Here is a 17,425-nt window from a genome sequence, read left to right as displayed (position 1 = left end):
AAATAAGAGAAGAGCTACTAATTCTAGAGTGTAAGTGCAACACCCCCTGTGCTTCCTGCCAACATGCTCACCCAAGCGCTGGGTTGGCTGCCTCAGTCTTAAGCCAAGTAAGTACCTAATACAGCCAGCTGGGCACAGGCTGGCACATTAGCACCATTACAAGTAACTGAATTTTAAAATGGCTTATCCCTCAGGAAAGAAAACAAAGAGGTAAAAAACTCAAAATTCAGGGTAACAAATACTAAGGCACCAAGCAAAACACTTTGCTTGCAGTATCAACGCAGACAAAAGAGCTGGCAAGCTAAGACTTTTGTCAGCAATCTGGGGTGGGGGTGATGGGGGTGGGGTGGTTACTGCAGAAATAGGACTCATGGTGTTTCCCAAAGAAATAAAGGTAAGCCGCAGTCCTGACCATGCCCAGCTGTTTAGTAATTACTCTTCCTTCTACCACATTCCTCTAGGGTCTGTGGAAACCAGACTGACGTAGCTACCCATGCACGCTGGCTGGTCAAGGTACACTTGGTTAAGAAGTACCGCTTGGAAAGAAATGAGCTTTAAGTCAACAGAAAACTGAAAAAGCTGCTGTTTGGGGGCTTGTTTTTAGGACTTACCAAAGCCAATTTAAATACTGGAGTGAAAACTTAGCACTTGTAAATGATAAATGTGGAAATGCATACTGCAGAAAACGAATCGTTAGGCACCAAGAAGTCCAAACTGCCGTGTAATCGGACAGAAAACCACACAGGGGGGTTTGCGCACTTGCCTTCTCTCTCATATAAACTACTCCTTGAGTACTCCAGGTAAGTCCTATCCTCTGGAAATTCCTGGATGTATGTATTTGCTTAACATGGTTGTAATCATATCGTACATACAATGCTGTACTTTTCATGACAAGTATTTTCCCTGTTATTACAGACCCATCAACTGTAAATGCGTAAGTACCAGGATTTATTAAACCATTCTCTCCAACCCTGGACATTGTAATGTAACATCTTCATAAATACAATCTCTTATGCACTTAAGGGTATGTCCTTAGAAGTTTCCCAGAAGTGGAATTCCTGAGTCACACTGTGTTCTTACGATGCTTTATCTCGCCCAACCACTCTCCAAAGGGGTAGGGCTAACGTACACGGCTGGCACCAAGAAAATCATGCCACTTTTATGGCAAAGAATTGTTTTTATACCTAGGGAAAGAAACCACTGTAGAACCAGATAAAAATACAAATAAATGAGAACCAGAATAGCTATTTTTCACACTAGAATAATAATAGCTTTAACAGCTCTAAAATGTTTACTCCCATGTTTCCCAAAAATAAGACCTAGCTGGACCATCAGCTCTAATGCGTCTTTTGGAGCAAAAATTAATATGAGACCTGGTCTTACATTATATTATATAAGACCCAGTCTTATTTTAATATAAGATTAAACCCACAAGAACCCATAAGAACCAACCCACAGTATCTCCGAAGTATGCTTGTATTGTCAAAAACTGACAGCCTGGAGAGGCGTGAGGACAGATGACAGACATCACCAGAGAAGGAGACAGAGCTGGAATGACTGTACAGAACACACATGGGAGAACACACGGAGATACTGTTCTGGTGCTGATTTATAATTAATATAAGACCAGGTCTTATATTAATTTTTGCTCCAAAAGACGCATTAGAGCAGATGGTCCAGCTAGGTCTTATTTTCGGGGAAACATGGTATGCCAGGCACTTTTCTAAGCTCACAACCCCCCAACCCCAAAAAACACTTAAGCGTATACTCGACCTCCAATTGTAGATGAAGAAACAAAGCAGATAAAGGTAAGGAATTTGCCAAGATCACACAGCCGACGCGTCGGGGAGCCTGGATGCACACGTGGTCAGGAGCCGGAGGCTATGCTCTTACTTACGTACCCCACCCACCCACCAGCCATGCAACAAGGAAGGGAACAGGTGAGGGTCACAGGGATGGCTACTCTTTAGCAAGCTGCTTCTTCATATCATAAATGAAGACTCAGAAGTCTAATTGGAAAAGGAAGCAGAAGTGGGGCTATGGGCTCAATTTGGATGCCATGAATTGATACCTTACTTAAAATTAATCTAGTCGTTTATCAACTATTGACCACACTGCTAAGTCTCAGGCATTGTGCCAGACCCTGGGGCTTCAGCATGAACAAAACTGCTGACTTCCCGCCTTCTGGCAAACTTGGGAAACATACATTCATCCCTTGGCTTTTCATTCATTTCCAAATCTAAACGTTTCCAATGTATTGAATCAAGCTACCTATAGAAACAAACATCATTGGAGACATTCAAATTTCATTTTTGGCAAAGAGAAACTTCAAAAAGTGAACATACAGGCATACCTTGTTTTATTGGGTTTCATTTTATTATGCTTCACAGATGTTGAGTTTTTTTCCAAATTAAAAGCAAGCCCCCACAAGCAAGAAGATTACAACTTGCTTTATTGTGATACTTGCTTTATTGTGGTGGTCTGGAAACAACCCACAGTATCTCCGAGGTATGCATGTATTGTCAAAACCTGACAGCCTGGAGAAGTGTGAGGACAGATGACAGACATCACCAGAGAAGGAGACAGGGCTGGAATGACTGTACAGAACACACCTGGGAGAACACACGGAGATACTGTTCTGGTGTTGATTTATAATAGACTCATTTACAAAAAGTGAGTGAGAAATACTACAGAAGAAAATGACATTAAAATATAAGCACAGGCAAGGGGAAAACTCTAAAAGAATAAACAAATCACTAAAGAATAAGACCAGTAAGAATAGGAATTAATGTTACATCTAGATTTCCTAGGTCCTACCATCTGTTTCAGGTACCAGACTGTGTGAAGCTATACACATTTCATCATTTCCCCTAAAATGCACTGGGGCAAAGAGAAAAAGTTGTTACCTTGCTATATACTTTTTATTGTCACTCAACTATTGCCTGTTCACGAGCATATTAGTTTGCTAGGGCTGCCATGCAAAAATACCAGACTGGGGGGCTTGAACAATAGAAAAGTTACTCCTCATAGTTCTGGAGGCTAGAAGTCAAAGGTCAAGGTGTCATCAAGTTTGTTTTCTTGAGGCCCTTCTCCTTAGCATGCAGATAGCTGTCTTCTCACTGTGTCCTCACTTGGTCTTTCCTCTGTTCACATATGCCCCGGTGTCTATCTTCTGTGTTCAAATTTCCTCTTCTTCTAAAGGCACCAGTTAGATTAATTAGGCCCCACCCTCTCTCCACATTCAGTAACATTCCAAGGCAGGCTAGGTACTGGGGGTTAGGCTTCAACAAGGTATGAAGGGGGAAGAGGTGCACAATTCAGCCCATAACAATGGGATAAATGTAAGAACTCACACGTTAAAGTCTGATGTTTTAAGATCACATGAAAGAAAAATAACAAAGCTATTTTGATTTGATCTCTATATAATCCAAGTTGGCGCAAAAGAACACTTCAAATGATTCAAGAGCTCACTGTTCCAATAATAATAAACAGCTGGACAATCTTCTAACTTTCTGCAAAATATGTCTGGAAGGGAAAAAAATGTTATCATTCCTGTTAATTGAAATCTCATTTGAAAGCAAATGGGCCTCCCCTGAGAAAAGAGCACATATCTACAAAGCTTGGCATTATCGTTGCAGGAGATTCACAAACCACCTGCTTAAAGTTCATCAGGGTCTGTGGACTCAGGTTAAAGAGCACTGACGTAAAGGACCATTTATTATCCAAAGTAAAAACTAAGTGTCCAAAAATGGAACAAAATACATGAAATGAGATTATCTCGAAAAACACAGGATATATGATAACCATGTTTATTTTACATTTAGCTGCTACCCAAAGGACTGGAAATAGCTAATGATCAACCACATAATATCAGAATAAATTTGAATCCCACCAGCCAACACTAAAGCCGAGGAGAGAGGAGAAGAGAGAAATATTATTTCAGAAAATCTAAACTAAGAAGAACTGCTGCAAACTCAGCACAAAATCTTAGAAAAAAGAAAATAACAATAGGTAGACATCACCAGCAGGTTTCTTGTTTACTGAAAAAAGATCCATTGTTTTCTACATACCAAACTCAAAGCCAAGAAAAATAACATTATGTTGTTAAATTTTAAAACCTGGCTTGTATTCTACTCTCTCGACTCAAAGGTAGTCTCCGACTTTCCTCAAAAAGCAGCTCTGGACAACTGGGCAAAAGAGAAACTTATGTGGAATTCCACTGTTCCACCTAGAGAGTTCTGTGGATGATTTCACTAAGCGTTAAGCTTCCCAGGACAGGGACGCTTGTCTGCCTGCTTTACCACTGTCGCCCTAGCTTCACTCAAAAAATGTTTGTTGAATTTGAGTGATGTATTCTAGATGATACAGCCTGAATCGGGAAAACAGGGTTAAGAATGTAACATCCATCTCAACTGCACAAGCACCTCAACTGAATCACTCTAGCCTTGTGAGCCTTGTGTTGGATCCAACAAGCTATTAGCAGCAAGATGATGGCCCAGAAAACAAAACTGCTATTCATTAAAGAGATTTATTATACCATTATTTTCTAGAGAGTTACCTAAAAAATAACTTGCTGAAGAGCCATCTGGCAAACTGCTGAAAAACTTAAATTTTATTTCCTGATCTATCACTTTAATATCCCTTCTATGTCCACTTACATGATCAAAGTCCAAGTTCATCTGGAAAGCAGACTCAAAATCCCCCAAAGAAAAGTGAAAATCAGGTTTATTCCATTGCACATGTATCTGAAGATTAAATTCAACCATACTTACTAGCTTTGAGTGAGAGAGAAGTCTGCTCACCGCAAGAGCACTGAGCTTGAACAAGATCTGAAGAGTGAAGAAGAAAGGCAGTAAGAATGTATGAGGGGAAAGAAGTTAATTATCTGGTCACTTTAAGATTTATTCAAGAAAATCTCCCCAATTAACCCTTCCACAGATACTCTTATTGAGCACCCGGAGATGGTCAAGCCTTAGGCTTTAGCCCACTCTCTAGTGCACCAGCTTCAGCTGCCTGCTTGACACGAAATACCAATGAGGGAGGTAACTGATTTTTTTCTCAACAAGTTGAATTTTTCCAAAAACAAAAATATTGTTATATTATAAATATCAATAGAGGACCATTTGGAAGGTCCTCAAAGACAACCAAGTGGGTACCAGACCTCTTTGGATAATACTCAATGTAAAATGCAGAAGTTATGAAATAGGACTTACTGTAAACTAGAAAACTGAAAAAAATCAGATTACCTTTCAAGACTCCCTTCTATAATTTAAAAAAAAAAACTGCACAGTTTTGAAACCAAGGTCTTTAGTAAGTAACACCAAAGCTAACTGTACTAAGGAGACATATTTTAGACTTTATTGGTCCTGATTCCAAATCAAGCCTAGAACTGATTTTTAGAAAATTAAACACATAAAATAAGCTCATTAAAAAAATAACTTCATAAGCAGGTAAGACTTTAGAACAGAAATGTACAGTATATAAGCCGGGAAGTTATATACTAATTACAGTGCCTATGTATCCCTAATTATTATTTCCAGCTGGGAACCAGCCATCAGTAAGCTCTCTAAGACAGCTTCCTAACCAGATGGGACTACGTGGGTCTGAAGTCATTCTGCGGCCATCAGCTGCCCAGTACAGTGTATTGCACATCTTATCACCAAATCGTCTACTGTATTTTAATCACTGCTACAAAGTCATAGAGAAAGAACACTAATTCAAACTACTACTCTTAAAGCTATGAAGGACTTAAATAAAATTTTATTTCCTGATAGGTTTTGATTCAAACCAAATGGAAGGAATGCTAGAAATAGGTATCACCATTTTCTAACTTTCAGTGAATTAATAGATCTAGGTATTGATCCTCAGTAGCTGCTACCGTAACAAAATAGAAACACAACTAGACATTATATACTCCTGATAGGGGAAAAAAGCATTTAAAAAAAAATCAATCCTATTCTGGCCAATCCTTTAGAGCCAGCTAACAATGTATAGTTAACACAAGAGATAGAAATATGCTGAACACCTAAGAAATACAAAACAGCAAAATCTAGACCAGGGAAACTATAGAACAAAATAAGGCTGGTTTCTTCAAGCAAAGTCGGCGGGGAGGGCGGCGGAGAGAGAGAGGAGACTATACATTAAAGAGACTTAAGAAACCAAGTATGTTGATCCCAAATCAAACAGACATACCATAAAAATCACCGTTTATATATGTATAATACACGCATGTATGTATTTTTAAGTCCTCATCTCTTAGATGCATATCCTAACATCTTTTTAGATTAAGTTATATGACATCTGAGAGTTCCTTCAAAACCATATGGGAGAGAAGAAGTGGTTGGTTGTATAGCTCAAACGAGAACGGCCATGAAACTGGGTAGTAACTAAGTGGGGATTTATCATTCTACTGTTTCTGTATTATTGTACATAACTAAAATTTCCCATAATTACCGGTTTTTAAAAAGGAGAAACAAATGTAAATAAATGGAAACATTTTGAAAACACTGGGTGTCCATTATGCACACGGTATGGAGCTGCATGCCATCTGATTTGGAGGAAACGGATTCCCCGAGTCCCTGGGCAGGGCAGCTCTGCAGGCTCACTTTAAGTCCCTCCCCACTAAACCACAGGCTGCCTGATTCATCACTCCTTCCTGGTTCAGATACTGGGCACAAACCAGAAGTTCTTACCCTACTCCACACCCATTACTGAAAACTGGACAGGAAATTAATCAGAAAGCAACAAGAAAGATAGAAAGAAATGAAAAGGCAACAAACACACAGGCAGTCAAAAAAGAACGGAAAGAAAACAGTGGTAAGCTTTCAATCCCTCATACTACAACGTAAATGAGCAATCTAATAAATACCTCAATCTGCCTTGTATAAGTGTACTTTCACAACTTTAAAGATAAACATAAATTAAACATTTAACTTATGCATAAGAAACACATAGGAAATTTTGCTATTTAAAGACATCTCACTGTAAAACCTTTTATAGGAAGTCACACACCCCCACATTCACCCATGGAGAAGGAGGAAATTATACTATTAATATTAAAATATTAATATTATTAATAACATAGCCATTGATATTTATTGAGCACTTAAGCTGTACACTATTCCAAAGAGCTTCATTATATATGTATATGTATTAATTAATTTCATCTTCAGTACAACTCTATAAGTACAATTATTATTCTTCCCATTTCACAAATGTGGAAATTGACCAAAATATAATGAATATTTTAATGAATGATAAAATTTTAATGAATATATTTCATAACATAAATCATAAATATACTTACTGAATATATATTGATATAGTATATAATGAATATATTATAATGAACATAAATATACTTAATGACACAATTTCATGAATGAGTAATATTTTAATTTAATGATTGAGTATACAAGTGGCAGTTCATCTTAGAACACTAAATGCTCGGTCATTTTTTAAAACGTACTTTACAGTATTTTAAATGAAGCCATGTGTGCATGTGTGTACACACACATTTATATAACGATCAATAGTCAGAAGAGTCAAATGATTTGCCTAGAAGTCACCTAATCAACTGTATAGAGGTTCCTAATTACAAGCACAGAATATTTATGATTGTATTTTCTAAACCCTCAAATCCCAGTGGTTCTCCATTCTTTACATACCATCAGCTCCTGAAGGGCAGGGTCCCTGTCTCATATTTTATAGATTCCCGCACAGGATCAAGCACAGAACACTTTACACATCAGAGGAGCTCTAGGAAAAGTAAATGCCAGGAACTATTCTACAATAGCACCCTAACCTCCTACATCTTCATCAACCTGGCCTCCAAATAAGAGGGGGAATGCTAAGGAACTCCTCTGACTGAAAAACACCTACGTTTCATTGTCACACAGTCTCTAACAGATCTACCTAATTTGCTGGGTGGGAAACCCACTTTGACAAGGCAATCCACCTCTAGTGGTCTAGAGACCACTGCATACATTCAGTTCCCCAAATCCCACCCTACCTCCCACAAGGAAAAGTCTGTTCTACTACACGACTTCCTTATTTCTCTTCAAAGCCTCAAAAATCAACATCCTCTCCGTCATCAAAGTGTTAATCTAGCACAGCGGTTCTCAACTTTTTTCGGACTCTGGACCATTTTCAGACTATGAAAAAGGGTCTGAGTTCTCTGCCCCAGAAAAATGCCAAAGTACACACATAAACAATTTTGCACAGAATTTGGGGGGATCCTCAGGATTTCTGAATAAGAGATGCCTTAGTTCCTCCTATTTTTTTCCTTCATCTTCACAGTGGCCCTATGGCCTTCCTTCCCTAAACAGCTTTATCATTCTCTACCCACTTGAACTACTGAAACCGCTCTCCCAACTGGGCCCCTCCCAGCACAGGTTTCATCCGCTGCCCAACCCCAACCCGTCAATATTACAGAATGGCTACTACCTGCCTCCTTTGAATTCCCAGAACCACGCCTCTCTTCGGGCACTTACCAAGGTCTATCTTGTGGTCATCTCCCCTGCTACACTGTAAACTCCTGAGAGCTAGCAATAATCTTACTCGTTTCCGTATCTCAGAGCATGCAGCACAGTGACTTGTACAGAGAAATCAACATCAAACCGAAGGACTTAAAATAAACCAGCCAATCATCAAGAATCTCCTAAGTAGAACTTGAGGGCCTGGTTAATCAATACCTCTGGCAGCCCAGGAAGTTGACGCAATTAAGGAACCCCACCCATCATTTCCTGACCTAACACCCTGCTCTCTCAGAGATGGGGTGTGGAAGAAGTGAAGACATAGGACACTCTCCAGGCCACAGTCACCTTTAAATCTTGGTTACTTTTCTGCAAAGCAAAAAGTAGTTTAGCTTGGGTAGCACCTTTTCCCCAGAACTATAATCACCTACATCATTCCTATGCAGTATCAGATTTTAAAGAAAATCCTACTCACCAGCCATGCAACAAACAAACACTTCCACAATAAAGTTATTTTACTTAATACTGCCAGTTTAACTAGCGTAAAAACAATGTTCATATTACTTAACAACCTCCAGGATAACGCAATCTAGATATGCAGGCATTCAGCTATGAGTTAGGCACCCTCCCTCCCTCTCATTTTCAAAGCCCCAAACCACATCCTTTAAATACTAAAATACACAGACACCACGTCCCAACAAGAAACACTGTAAAGTCTCCCCATGATTCTTTACTATATTAAACACAGCTGTCTAGGGTCATGTTTACAACGATTAAAAAAAAAAAAAAAAAAACAGCACTAGCAAAATTTCTGATAAACAGACTCCTACACACCCAAACTAGAAAGGAAGAGGACATCAAGAGTTTAAAAACACTTCCATCTTTAGGGCTATAAAAACATCAACTATGTCCTAGGATCATGTTTTGGTCATACCTGTAAATTTTACATACATATAAAATTTTATTTTGAAGACACAATGCTTTATTAATTATTTCAACAGAAAATCCTAATTTCCCTGGTTCTAAATTAATTATAAAGTAGGCAGAGTTCACACCCAGAACCGTTAGGTACTTTAATTATTAACAAACCAAACTACAAAGGAGAACCTGATACCCATGATCAGATTTTAGTGTTGGATTAATAGATGGCAAAACTACACAAGCCAAACATGGTAAGAGTTAGAAATGATAGAAAACTCCCTCACCCCAAATTTCCAGTAATAATCCCATTCCTCTCTTTTGTACTGCCAATCTTATAGAAAATAAGACTATCAGTACAAATAAAATAACTAATTATAATGCAAAACTGCTGGCATTTGTGATTCGTGGGTTCTACTTCCTTCCATTCTCAAGGCAGCATCCTACCCCCCAGGCGAGGTGGGCTTGTAGCTAACAAACCATAGCTCACTGGAAAAAGCAAACACACACACACATCTTCACTAACCGTAACAGCACCTAAGCTGTAAAGGAACGTTTAGCACCCACAAAGAACTTGCACAAATATCTCATTCGGCCCCCTTTCTGTTCATAAGTGCGTTTGCATCTTGGAGCCTTGTACCAGATGCTCCTTCTTCCTCCCCAGTGTCTGCATCCCTATCCCCTCGTGATCCTCATGTCACCACAAACCTCATATCCCGAAGTGTTTTTGTCCCTCACAGTCTGCAATATTGAGCTGGAAAGGACATGAAAGCTCAGGAACGGACACTTGCTCAAGATCACAGTAGTGCCGTGGCCATTACTTCAGAGGTTAACATTTTCTGATGCACTAAAAATGTCAAACAAGCCACACTTTACCTCATAAAAGATTTAAATAAATACAAGTTCTTCCTGTGAAAACATGCAGTATGTCTTACTTCAGGAGCTGACTCGCTGCACCATATTGTATTAAACTTTCCCCTCCCAGGTTCACAAATCAAAAGACAACCTGAGAAAGAACTTCGTATCCAAAAAGCCTTTTACAGTGATTAGCAAAATAACTAAACACTACCCAGAAGCAAACCAGAAGCTAACTTGCTTTACCTGGGATCTCACAGAGAGGTGACAGTGTTAGACCTGGAGTCATACGTTCAGTAAACCCTTTAAACCAGTCCATTCAGTGTTTCACAAACCAATATCCTCAAGGAGAGTAACACCCTAATTCAGATTTCAGAAAGCTATTTTACATCAACCATATCATGAAACAAAAAAATATTTCTAGTAAATAAAACCAATTAGAAAGAATATGAGTGCTCATTTATATAACAAATCCAAAATGGGACAAGAACATCAGGATAACACAGAAACAAAATGGCACAAAAAGAGGGGTCTTTCTGGAACTGAATCTGATCCTGGTGGGTACACAAACCATTCCTGAAATACTCTAAACAGATTTGAAACAAGGTTTAGAAGGACACTTACGGAGGTGCCAATAAAATTTAAGAGATTGAGACAATAACAGGGAAAGGAGGAACAACCAGGAATCCAGTTTTAAATTGGCAGATTATTCCTGAGGTCACTCACTGTTAGCAATAAGTGTACAGAACTGCCTAAGTTTTCAATACTAAAACTAAATTTGGATGGAAAAGTGATGTGATGGCTATCTAATGCCACTCAGCTCTAAATTTCCTACGTGATTACAGGAAACACACAAATCAGAACTACAGGTAAACGCCTTCCACAGGCTCTCATTTGGAAAGATGGGGAAGGGGAGGGAGGAACATCAGTGGTCAGAGGAACAAAAACAGGCAGGTCAAACAGGAAAAAAAATTTTTTTGATTGAACTTAACACAAAAACAAAGGCCAGCCATAATGTAAAGAAAAATAGCACTGAAATTAATGTTTTTCCTAGTATGGAACTAGGAATAGAGGAAATGGAAAGGCTCAAGAGACTAAGGAAATCTCTTTAAATACTAGGCAAATTTTATCAGAAAAATCAAATTATTGTGAAATTTTCTTTTTGGTCTTAAAAAAGGACTTAATCCCAAAAGTGCCTTTTAAAAAAGCTTGGTTTTCTGAACAGGACCGCCTTACTGTTGGAATTATAAATCTTGAGAATCATAAAGGAATAATGTGAGGACCACCTAGCCACACACCTTCATATACTAATGCAGAACCAGAAACCCACTCTTGTCACTGCACTGAGTTTAGTGAGGCTCCCAAGGCTAGCTCATACTATATAAATCAGAGTGTCGATTTATTAAACCATAATAGGGATCAAAATTTCGATTTCAGAAATCGGAATACCTGAATCTTCCATTATCCCTCTCCTGGTATCAAATTATTAAACCAGAAGGTTTCGGTTATACAAGGAAAAAAAGCAAAGAAAGACGACTCATCTAAGGAATTCAACCAACCTATAATGAACCTTGAAATCCAGTTTTTGAATCACAACTGATATATCCCCCCCTTAAGAACCAAAGTATTCAATACAGGAAGATCCAGCCTCTCCCCCCACCCATCCCTTCTCTCCTAAAGGCAGAACAAACATGGCTTGAAACTTTTGTTTTTAAGCTTCTCCTAAAGGCCTAATGAACTTCAGTTTATTACAAACTTTGTTCAGCTGATATAACAAAATGGATTTTAACTTCCTAGGTGTTCACACTCTTCTGAGTCTGAACTAATTCCCTGGACTGTTCTAAATCTCCCCGGCCTTCATTTACTAGATTATGTTCCTTCTAAAGATGTCTGATCTCATCCATTACTACCCAAACCTCCTTAATTTTCTGAGCATCATCTTATCTCAAAGTTGAGTTGTATATTCACCTTAAAGAAAGCAGCCTACTTACTCATTCTTGCAACAAATGTTTATAGTCCATGGATTAATTCTAAATATTATTAAGGTTTCAGAATGGAGTATTAGAGAAAAAAATCAAAATATGCATGAATTTTAGAAATAAATCACTTTTTTAACAGACATTTTGCACAAATCTCCTAGTTTTCGGAACAGATTATCTACTGTACCTTCCAGGAACTTCTAATTAAGTACAATCATTTCTGCTATCTGGAACTGAGTGGTAGATATATTGGGGTATCATTTGAGTAAAATGTGAATTTTGTGTTTGCTTACATATTTATGTGAAAAACACTAGGTACACAGACAAAACTGCACTGAGCCGATCCCAGCCACATAAAAACATACAAAACACAAATATGCTCACATCTCAAACATATTTTTAAAAACACATAGCAAGCACACATAATGTTTTCCTGGAAATTTTTAAATATCCTGCAGCAACCCCTGTGAGTTCTCTAGGATGCTCCAGGGTGGCTCAAATAATTTGAGAACTGGCATCCTAAGACCCACTCCCCCACCCCGTCTAATGGCTATACATATAATATAGCCTACATTCTGCACCAATGGCCAGCCCAAATCTCACTCCAGGACTCCAGGACTGTATACTGTGAAAATGAATAGTGGGAAGTCCTACAGGAGGCGCTCTCATTCACCACCACTCAGGGTACCTTGCAGACTCCTGTAAGAAGCATACTCTTCCTTACATTTCTCCATGGGAAGTGGCTTACTGTACTACACCAGCAGGAAAAAGGGAGATTTTTCTCCTTGCCTAGCAATAGACCTAGGCAGTGAGGAGCTACCATGAATCAGCCAATGGGAAGCCACAACACTTGAATTCCCAGTTTCCTCCAATGGATATTTTGTTTATAACAGCCCCTCCTAACTCCTTCCCTTTGCTCTATAAAGTAACGTTCCTCTCTTTTGTAATCTCCCGACTTGTCTATGGTTTGCCATTGCCCGAGTATCCCAAATTTCAATTTCTCTGCCATTCCCAAATAAATTCGTTTTTGCTGGTGAAATAATTGGCTATTTTATTTTTAAGGATGACAATACTGACTATTCAAAATCTCCACCTGGATGTCTAATAAGCATCTTAAACTCAACATGTCCAAAATCAAAATCCTGATTCCCTGTACGCAATCCATCACCACCCTCCCAAAATCTTCCACATTTCAGTAAATAGAAACCCTATTTTTCCAATTGCTAAAGCCAAAAAACCTTGAGTCATCCATGACCCCCTTTTTCTTTCACAAACCACCTCAGCAAATCCCACTGGCTCTACCTTCAAAATATATTCATAATCCAACTCCCATTCACCACCATCACTGCTCCTACCCTGTTCTAAGCCACCATCTTTTCTCACCTGCATGAGTCTCCTACTAGTCTCTCCATTCTACTCCTGTTCCCCATAGGGTCTACTCTCAAACTCAGCAGCCAGAATGATCCTGTAAGGAAAAAGAGAAGTTCCATCGTTTCATTCTCTGCCACATCCCCACTGGTTTCCCCTAAGATGGCCTCCCACTATTTCTCATTTCCTTATCTCTCTCCTTTGCTGACTCTGCTCCAGGGACACTGGTTTCTTTCTCTTCCTCAAACACACAAAGCACAATCTCACCTCAGAGCTTTACACTTGCAGCTGTTCCCTTTGCTTCTTCCCCCAGATATTTACCTGGGTCACTGACTTTCTTCCACATTTCTTGTCTCAAATGTCATTTTCTCAGAGGGGCACTCCCTCCTGACGTCTAACCACATGACCATCTTCCTCTGCCAGAACACAGCTCTAGGAAAAGACAGTTTCATTCACTGCTGTATTGACTGGGCCCAAAACAGTATGTTTTAGACACTCAATGCTTGTCAAACAAAAACTGTATCAATTGTTTTAGGAGGCCTTTGATGTTCTGATTAATATCAAAATGTCCCCGGTGTTTGTATTATTGGGAGTTTTTCTATCCTGCATCTCAAACTCTCCTGTTTTCTTGATATAATTAAACTTACGCTTTTTTTGGTCATCATTATCCATAAAGAAAATTATCTGGCTAGTTCAAAATGTATTTTGATTTTCATAAACTCTTTAATTCTATTCATAACTAAAATTAGATAGCCCTCTAGATTTTATTAACTACCTTAAAATTTTGTTTTATTTCAGACATCCTCCAGAAATCGGGGTCTATGTTTTTTCAGGCAGAAACACTTATCTATTTCTCTCCACACCAACCTTTCACCAGATTTAGCTTTAAACACAACTGGTAAGAGAAATCTCTAAAATTTAGGTCCCAAACAACCTTTCCTCATAGCAAGATCTAAGACAAAAAGCACTTCAAATGTAACCACAACGTATTTAAACCAAAGATTACCTGTGGCCCCCATCTACACAATCTGGCCCAAATGTAAAAATCACTTTTTACCCTTGTTTCATTTAATTCTCAAGTTCCCCAGACCTTCTCTACCAGTTGTCTTCAGTATGGATTGGGCAGTGAGGGTGGTTAATGAGCTTAATAGGAAGCTACTTGATTATCCTCAGGCCGAAAGTAAAGAACATCTGGATTTGTTTAGGAGTCTCTGTAAAGTGATGGAACCTCAACGCAAGGGATTTTTCTTCCTCCCTACAAACTATCTCAACTGTATCTTGTACGTGCTGAGGATGCTGAAACATACCTTCAGCAGGCCTGCTGTCTAATCTACAAAAGGGTTTCTGGACAGTCTTAGGTCCTTCTGAAAAGCAATGTAGTAGCATTCTGCCCCACTTAAGTATGAGTTGGCTCCTTGTCACTATGGTGATGAGCACCCTATGAACAGAGATAATCTGCTACTTCACCGAAAAGTCAAAACATAGCTTTGTTTTGTATCAGGAATGATGAGCAGAACCAATTATGGAGTATATTTATAAACATGTAACAGTATATGTTTCTTGAATCTGAATAGCAAGATTTTAAATTGTTTAGCTTAGAGGAAAAAGGGAATAAGACTGAAGCAAATAAACATGTTGGACTACATTCTTACATGTACGGCTCTACACCATTACTGAACTTGGGCACTACAGATTTTCCAGAACAGAGGTTCTCAGATTGGTTTTCAGATTTTGTATATGTGTGACCAACAGACTGGATGGAAAGAAAAATCCACTCAAGTAACAAAGAATCAACCAAGGCCAACAAGCAGTGCAAGCCCAAAGCTCCTGAAACATTAACAGTTTAAAGGAAAGATGACATAGCTCAATAAATTCTCAAAAGGAAGTAATATTCAGCACCTACTCTTGATTTTTTAAACAGTGCTTAGCAAACAAGAGATAGAGGAAAACTTTACCTTAATAAAAGGAATCTACCAGAAACTTATAGAAAATAGCAGAGCATACACAATAGCAAAATATTAAAAACCTTTCCAAATTAAGAGCCGGGAATAAAACAAAGATGCCAGCCATCATATTACAAAAAGATTAAAATATTTGAAGGAAAGAAACAAAAATCTGTCATTATTTGCAAACTACGTTATCTGGGGCTTTCAAGTTAAACAATCAAATTAAAAATTATTTAGTCTAATATTAAGTCCAAAAACATCAGATAAAAGATCACAATTAAAGATAAAATAAAAAACATTAAACAAAGAATTGCCACATGACCCAGCAGTTCTACTCCTAGGTATATACCCCAAAGAACTGAAAACAGGTACTCAAACAAATATTTGTACACAAAAATTTGCAGCACTATTTAAAATAGACAAAAGGTGAAAACAACCCAGATGTCCATCAGTGCATGAATTTAATAAATTGTGGTATATACATACAATGGGTTATTATTTAGCCATAAAAAGAAATGAAATACTGATACACGCAATGGATGAAACTTGAAAACATGCTAAGTGAAAGAATCCAGACACAAAAGGTCACACATATCATTATAATTCCTTCTGTCAGAAACATCCAGAATAGGCAAACCTATAAAGGCAGAAAGTGGTTGTCTAGGGCCGGTTGGGGATGGGGACAGGGACAGGACAGAGAAGGACGAGGGAGAGATGGCGAATGGCTGCTAATGGGTATGGAGTTTCTGTTGTGGAGAAATGAAAATGTCCTAGAATTACAGGTGATGGCTGCACAACTTTGTGACTATACTAAATAAACCCCAGTGAACTGTACACTTTTAAAAGGTGAATTTTATGGTATGTGATTTATATCTAAATAGAAAAGTAAATGGGAGACAATAGTCAACATGATTTGGGGTGGGAAAAAACGTTAACTCCCAAAACATACATTAAAACTATAATAACAAAAATAATATAGCAGTAGAAAAGAAATAGGTAGTTCAAGAAAACAGCATCTCAAATGATTACAGGCAGAGCAAGTAAGTGGAGGAAGCAGGATGTTTGAATAGAGAGAGAAAACTAGATATTTGAGTGAAAAGATGAATGCCTTCTCCAATATAAACAAAAACTTAAAAATGCCAGATTAAGTAAGTGAAATGTAAAATCCAATACTGTCAAATATTAAAGAATGATTTTAAAATCTTAGTGGGAAGTAATTCCCCTTCTTAAACAAAAGACACAAAATACTGACATAATACAAATTTTAAACATCTGTTTGAAAAAATACAACATAGAAAGACAAAAGATAGAGAATATTTACAGTATACACAAAGGGTTAATTTCAACGATATTAAAATTCACCCAAGCCACTGGAGGGGAGGGGGGGAGACTATAATATAGTTCTCAAATACATACAAAAATATATTATGCCCCCAAACTGGATATTTGCAGAGGAGAGTCAGGAGCATTTTTTTTTTTTTTTTACGACTATTTTCAGTGTTGTTTGAATTTCTCACCATAGTATATATGTTAATTTCATAATATCAAAAACAATTTTAGAAGAAAAAAGTCTGGGAGGCAAGACTTTAAGTAGCTGAGAACCACTGAAAGACTTTTAAAAGGGAAATAACATGGCTGGATTAGTATTTTTGACAGCTTCCTGGAGCACCTTTACATAGAATGGATATAAAAAGCACTAGTTGAGAAACAGGTATTGATTCATTTCTCCATTCAACAACTTTTGAGCACTGCTGGGACCCGGCACTGACCTAAGCAGTGGAACCAGTTAGAAATGTTGCAGCTGTCCAGGCAAAAGGTCATGTATACCCTACTCTGGGCAATGTGCAAGGGAGACAGGGAGGAGAAGATACCTTTCTTTGTTGTT

The 17,425-nt window shown here is 38.2% G+C and overlaps 1 protein-coding gene across 13 annotated transcripts in view; it reads right to left on the bottom strand.

Annotated features, from left to right (window-relative positions):
* The window catches only part of FBXO34 (F-box protein 34), a 70,595-nt gene that overhangs the window by 10,858 nt on the left and 42,312 nt on the right, over nt 1-17,425 (bottom strand). For 3 of the 13 annotated variants that reach the window (XM_019725763.3, XM_019725765.3, XM_074327449.2), the window contains exon 3: nt 4,773-4,829. The exons of 3 other annotated variants lie outside the window; for them this stretch is intronic. Coding sequence is in view for 4 of the 10 variants with exons in the window: in XM_019725756.3 (XP_019581315.3) it covers nt 13,610-13,691; nt 13,916-13,940 (107 nt within the window). In the remaining 6 variants the exon portion in view is untranslated. Of the gene's footprint in view, nt 1-4,772; nt 4,830-8,492; nt 8,643-13,609; nt 13,692-13,915; nt 14,027-17,425 lie in introns of those variants that run through there. 7 more of the 13 variants (XM_019725756.3, XM_019725757.3, XM_074327446.2 and 4 more) reach the window with 4 other exon arrangements.

Source organism: Rhinolophus sinicus, chromosome 3, assembly GCF_057876585.1.
Source record: "Rhinolophus sinicus isolate RSI-liver-muscle chromosome 3, RSI-T2T, whole genome shotgun sequence".
Lineage (NCBI taxonomy): Eukaryota > Metazoa > Chordata > Mammalia > Chiroptera > Rhinolophidae > Rhinolophus > Rhinolophus sinicus.
Note: the sequence above shows the minus strand (reverse complement) of the source record. Positions and strands in the feature narration are given on the sequence as shown.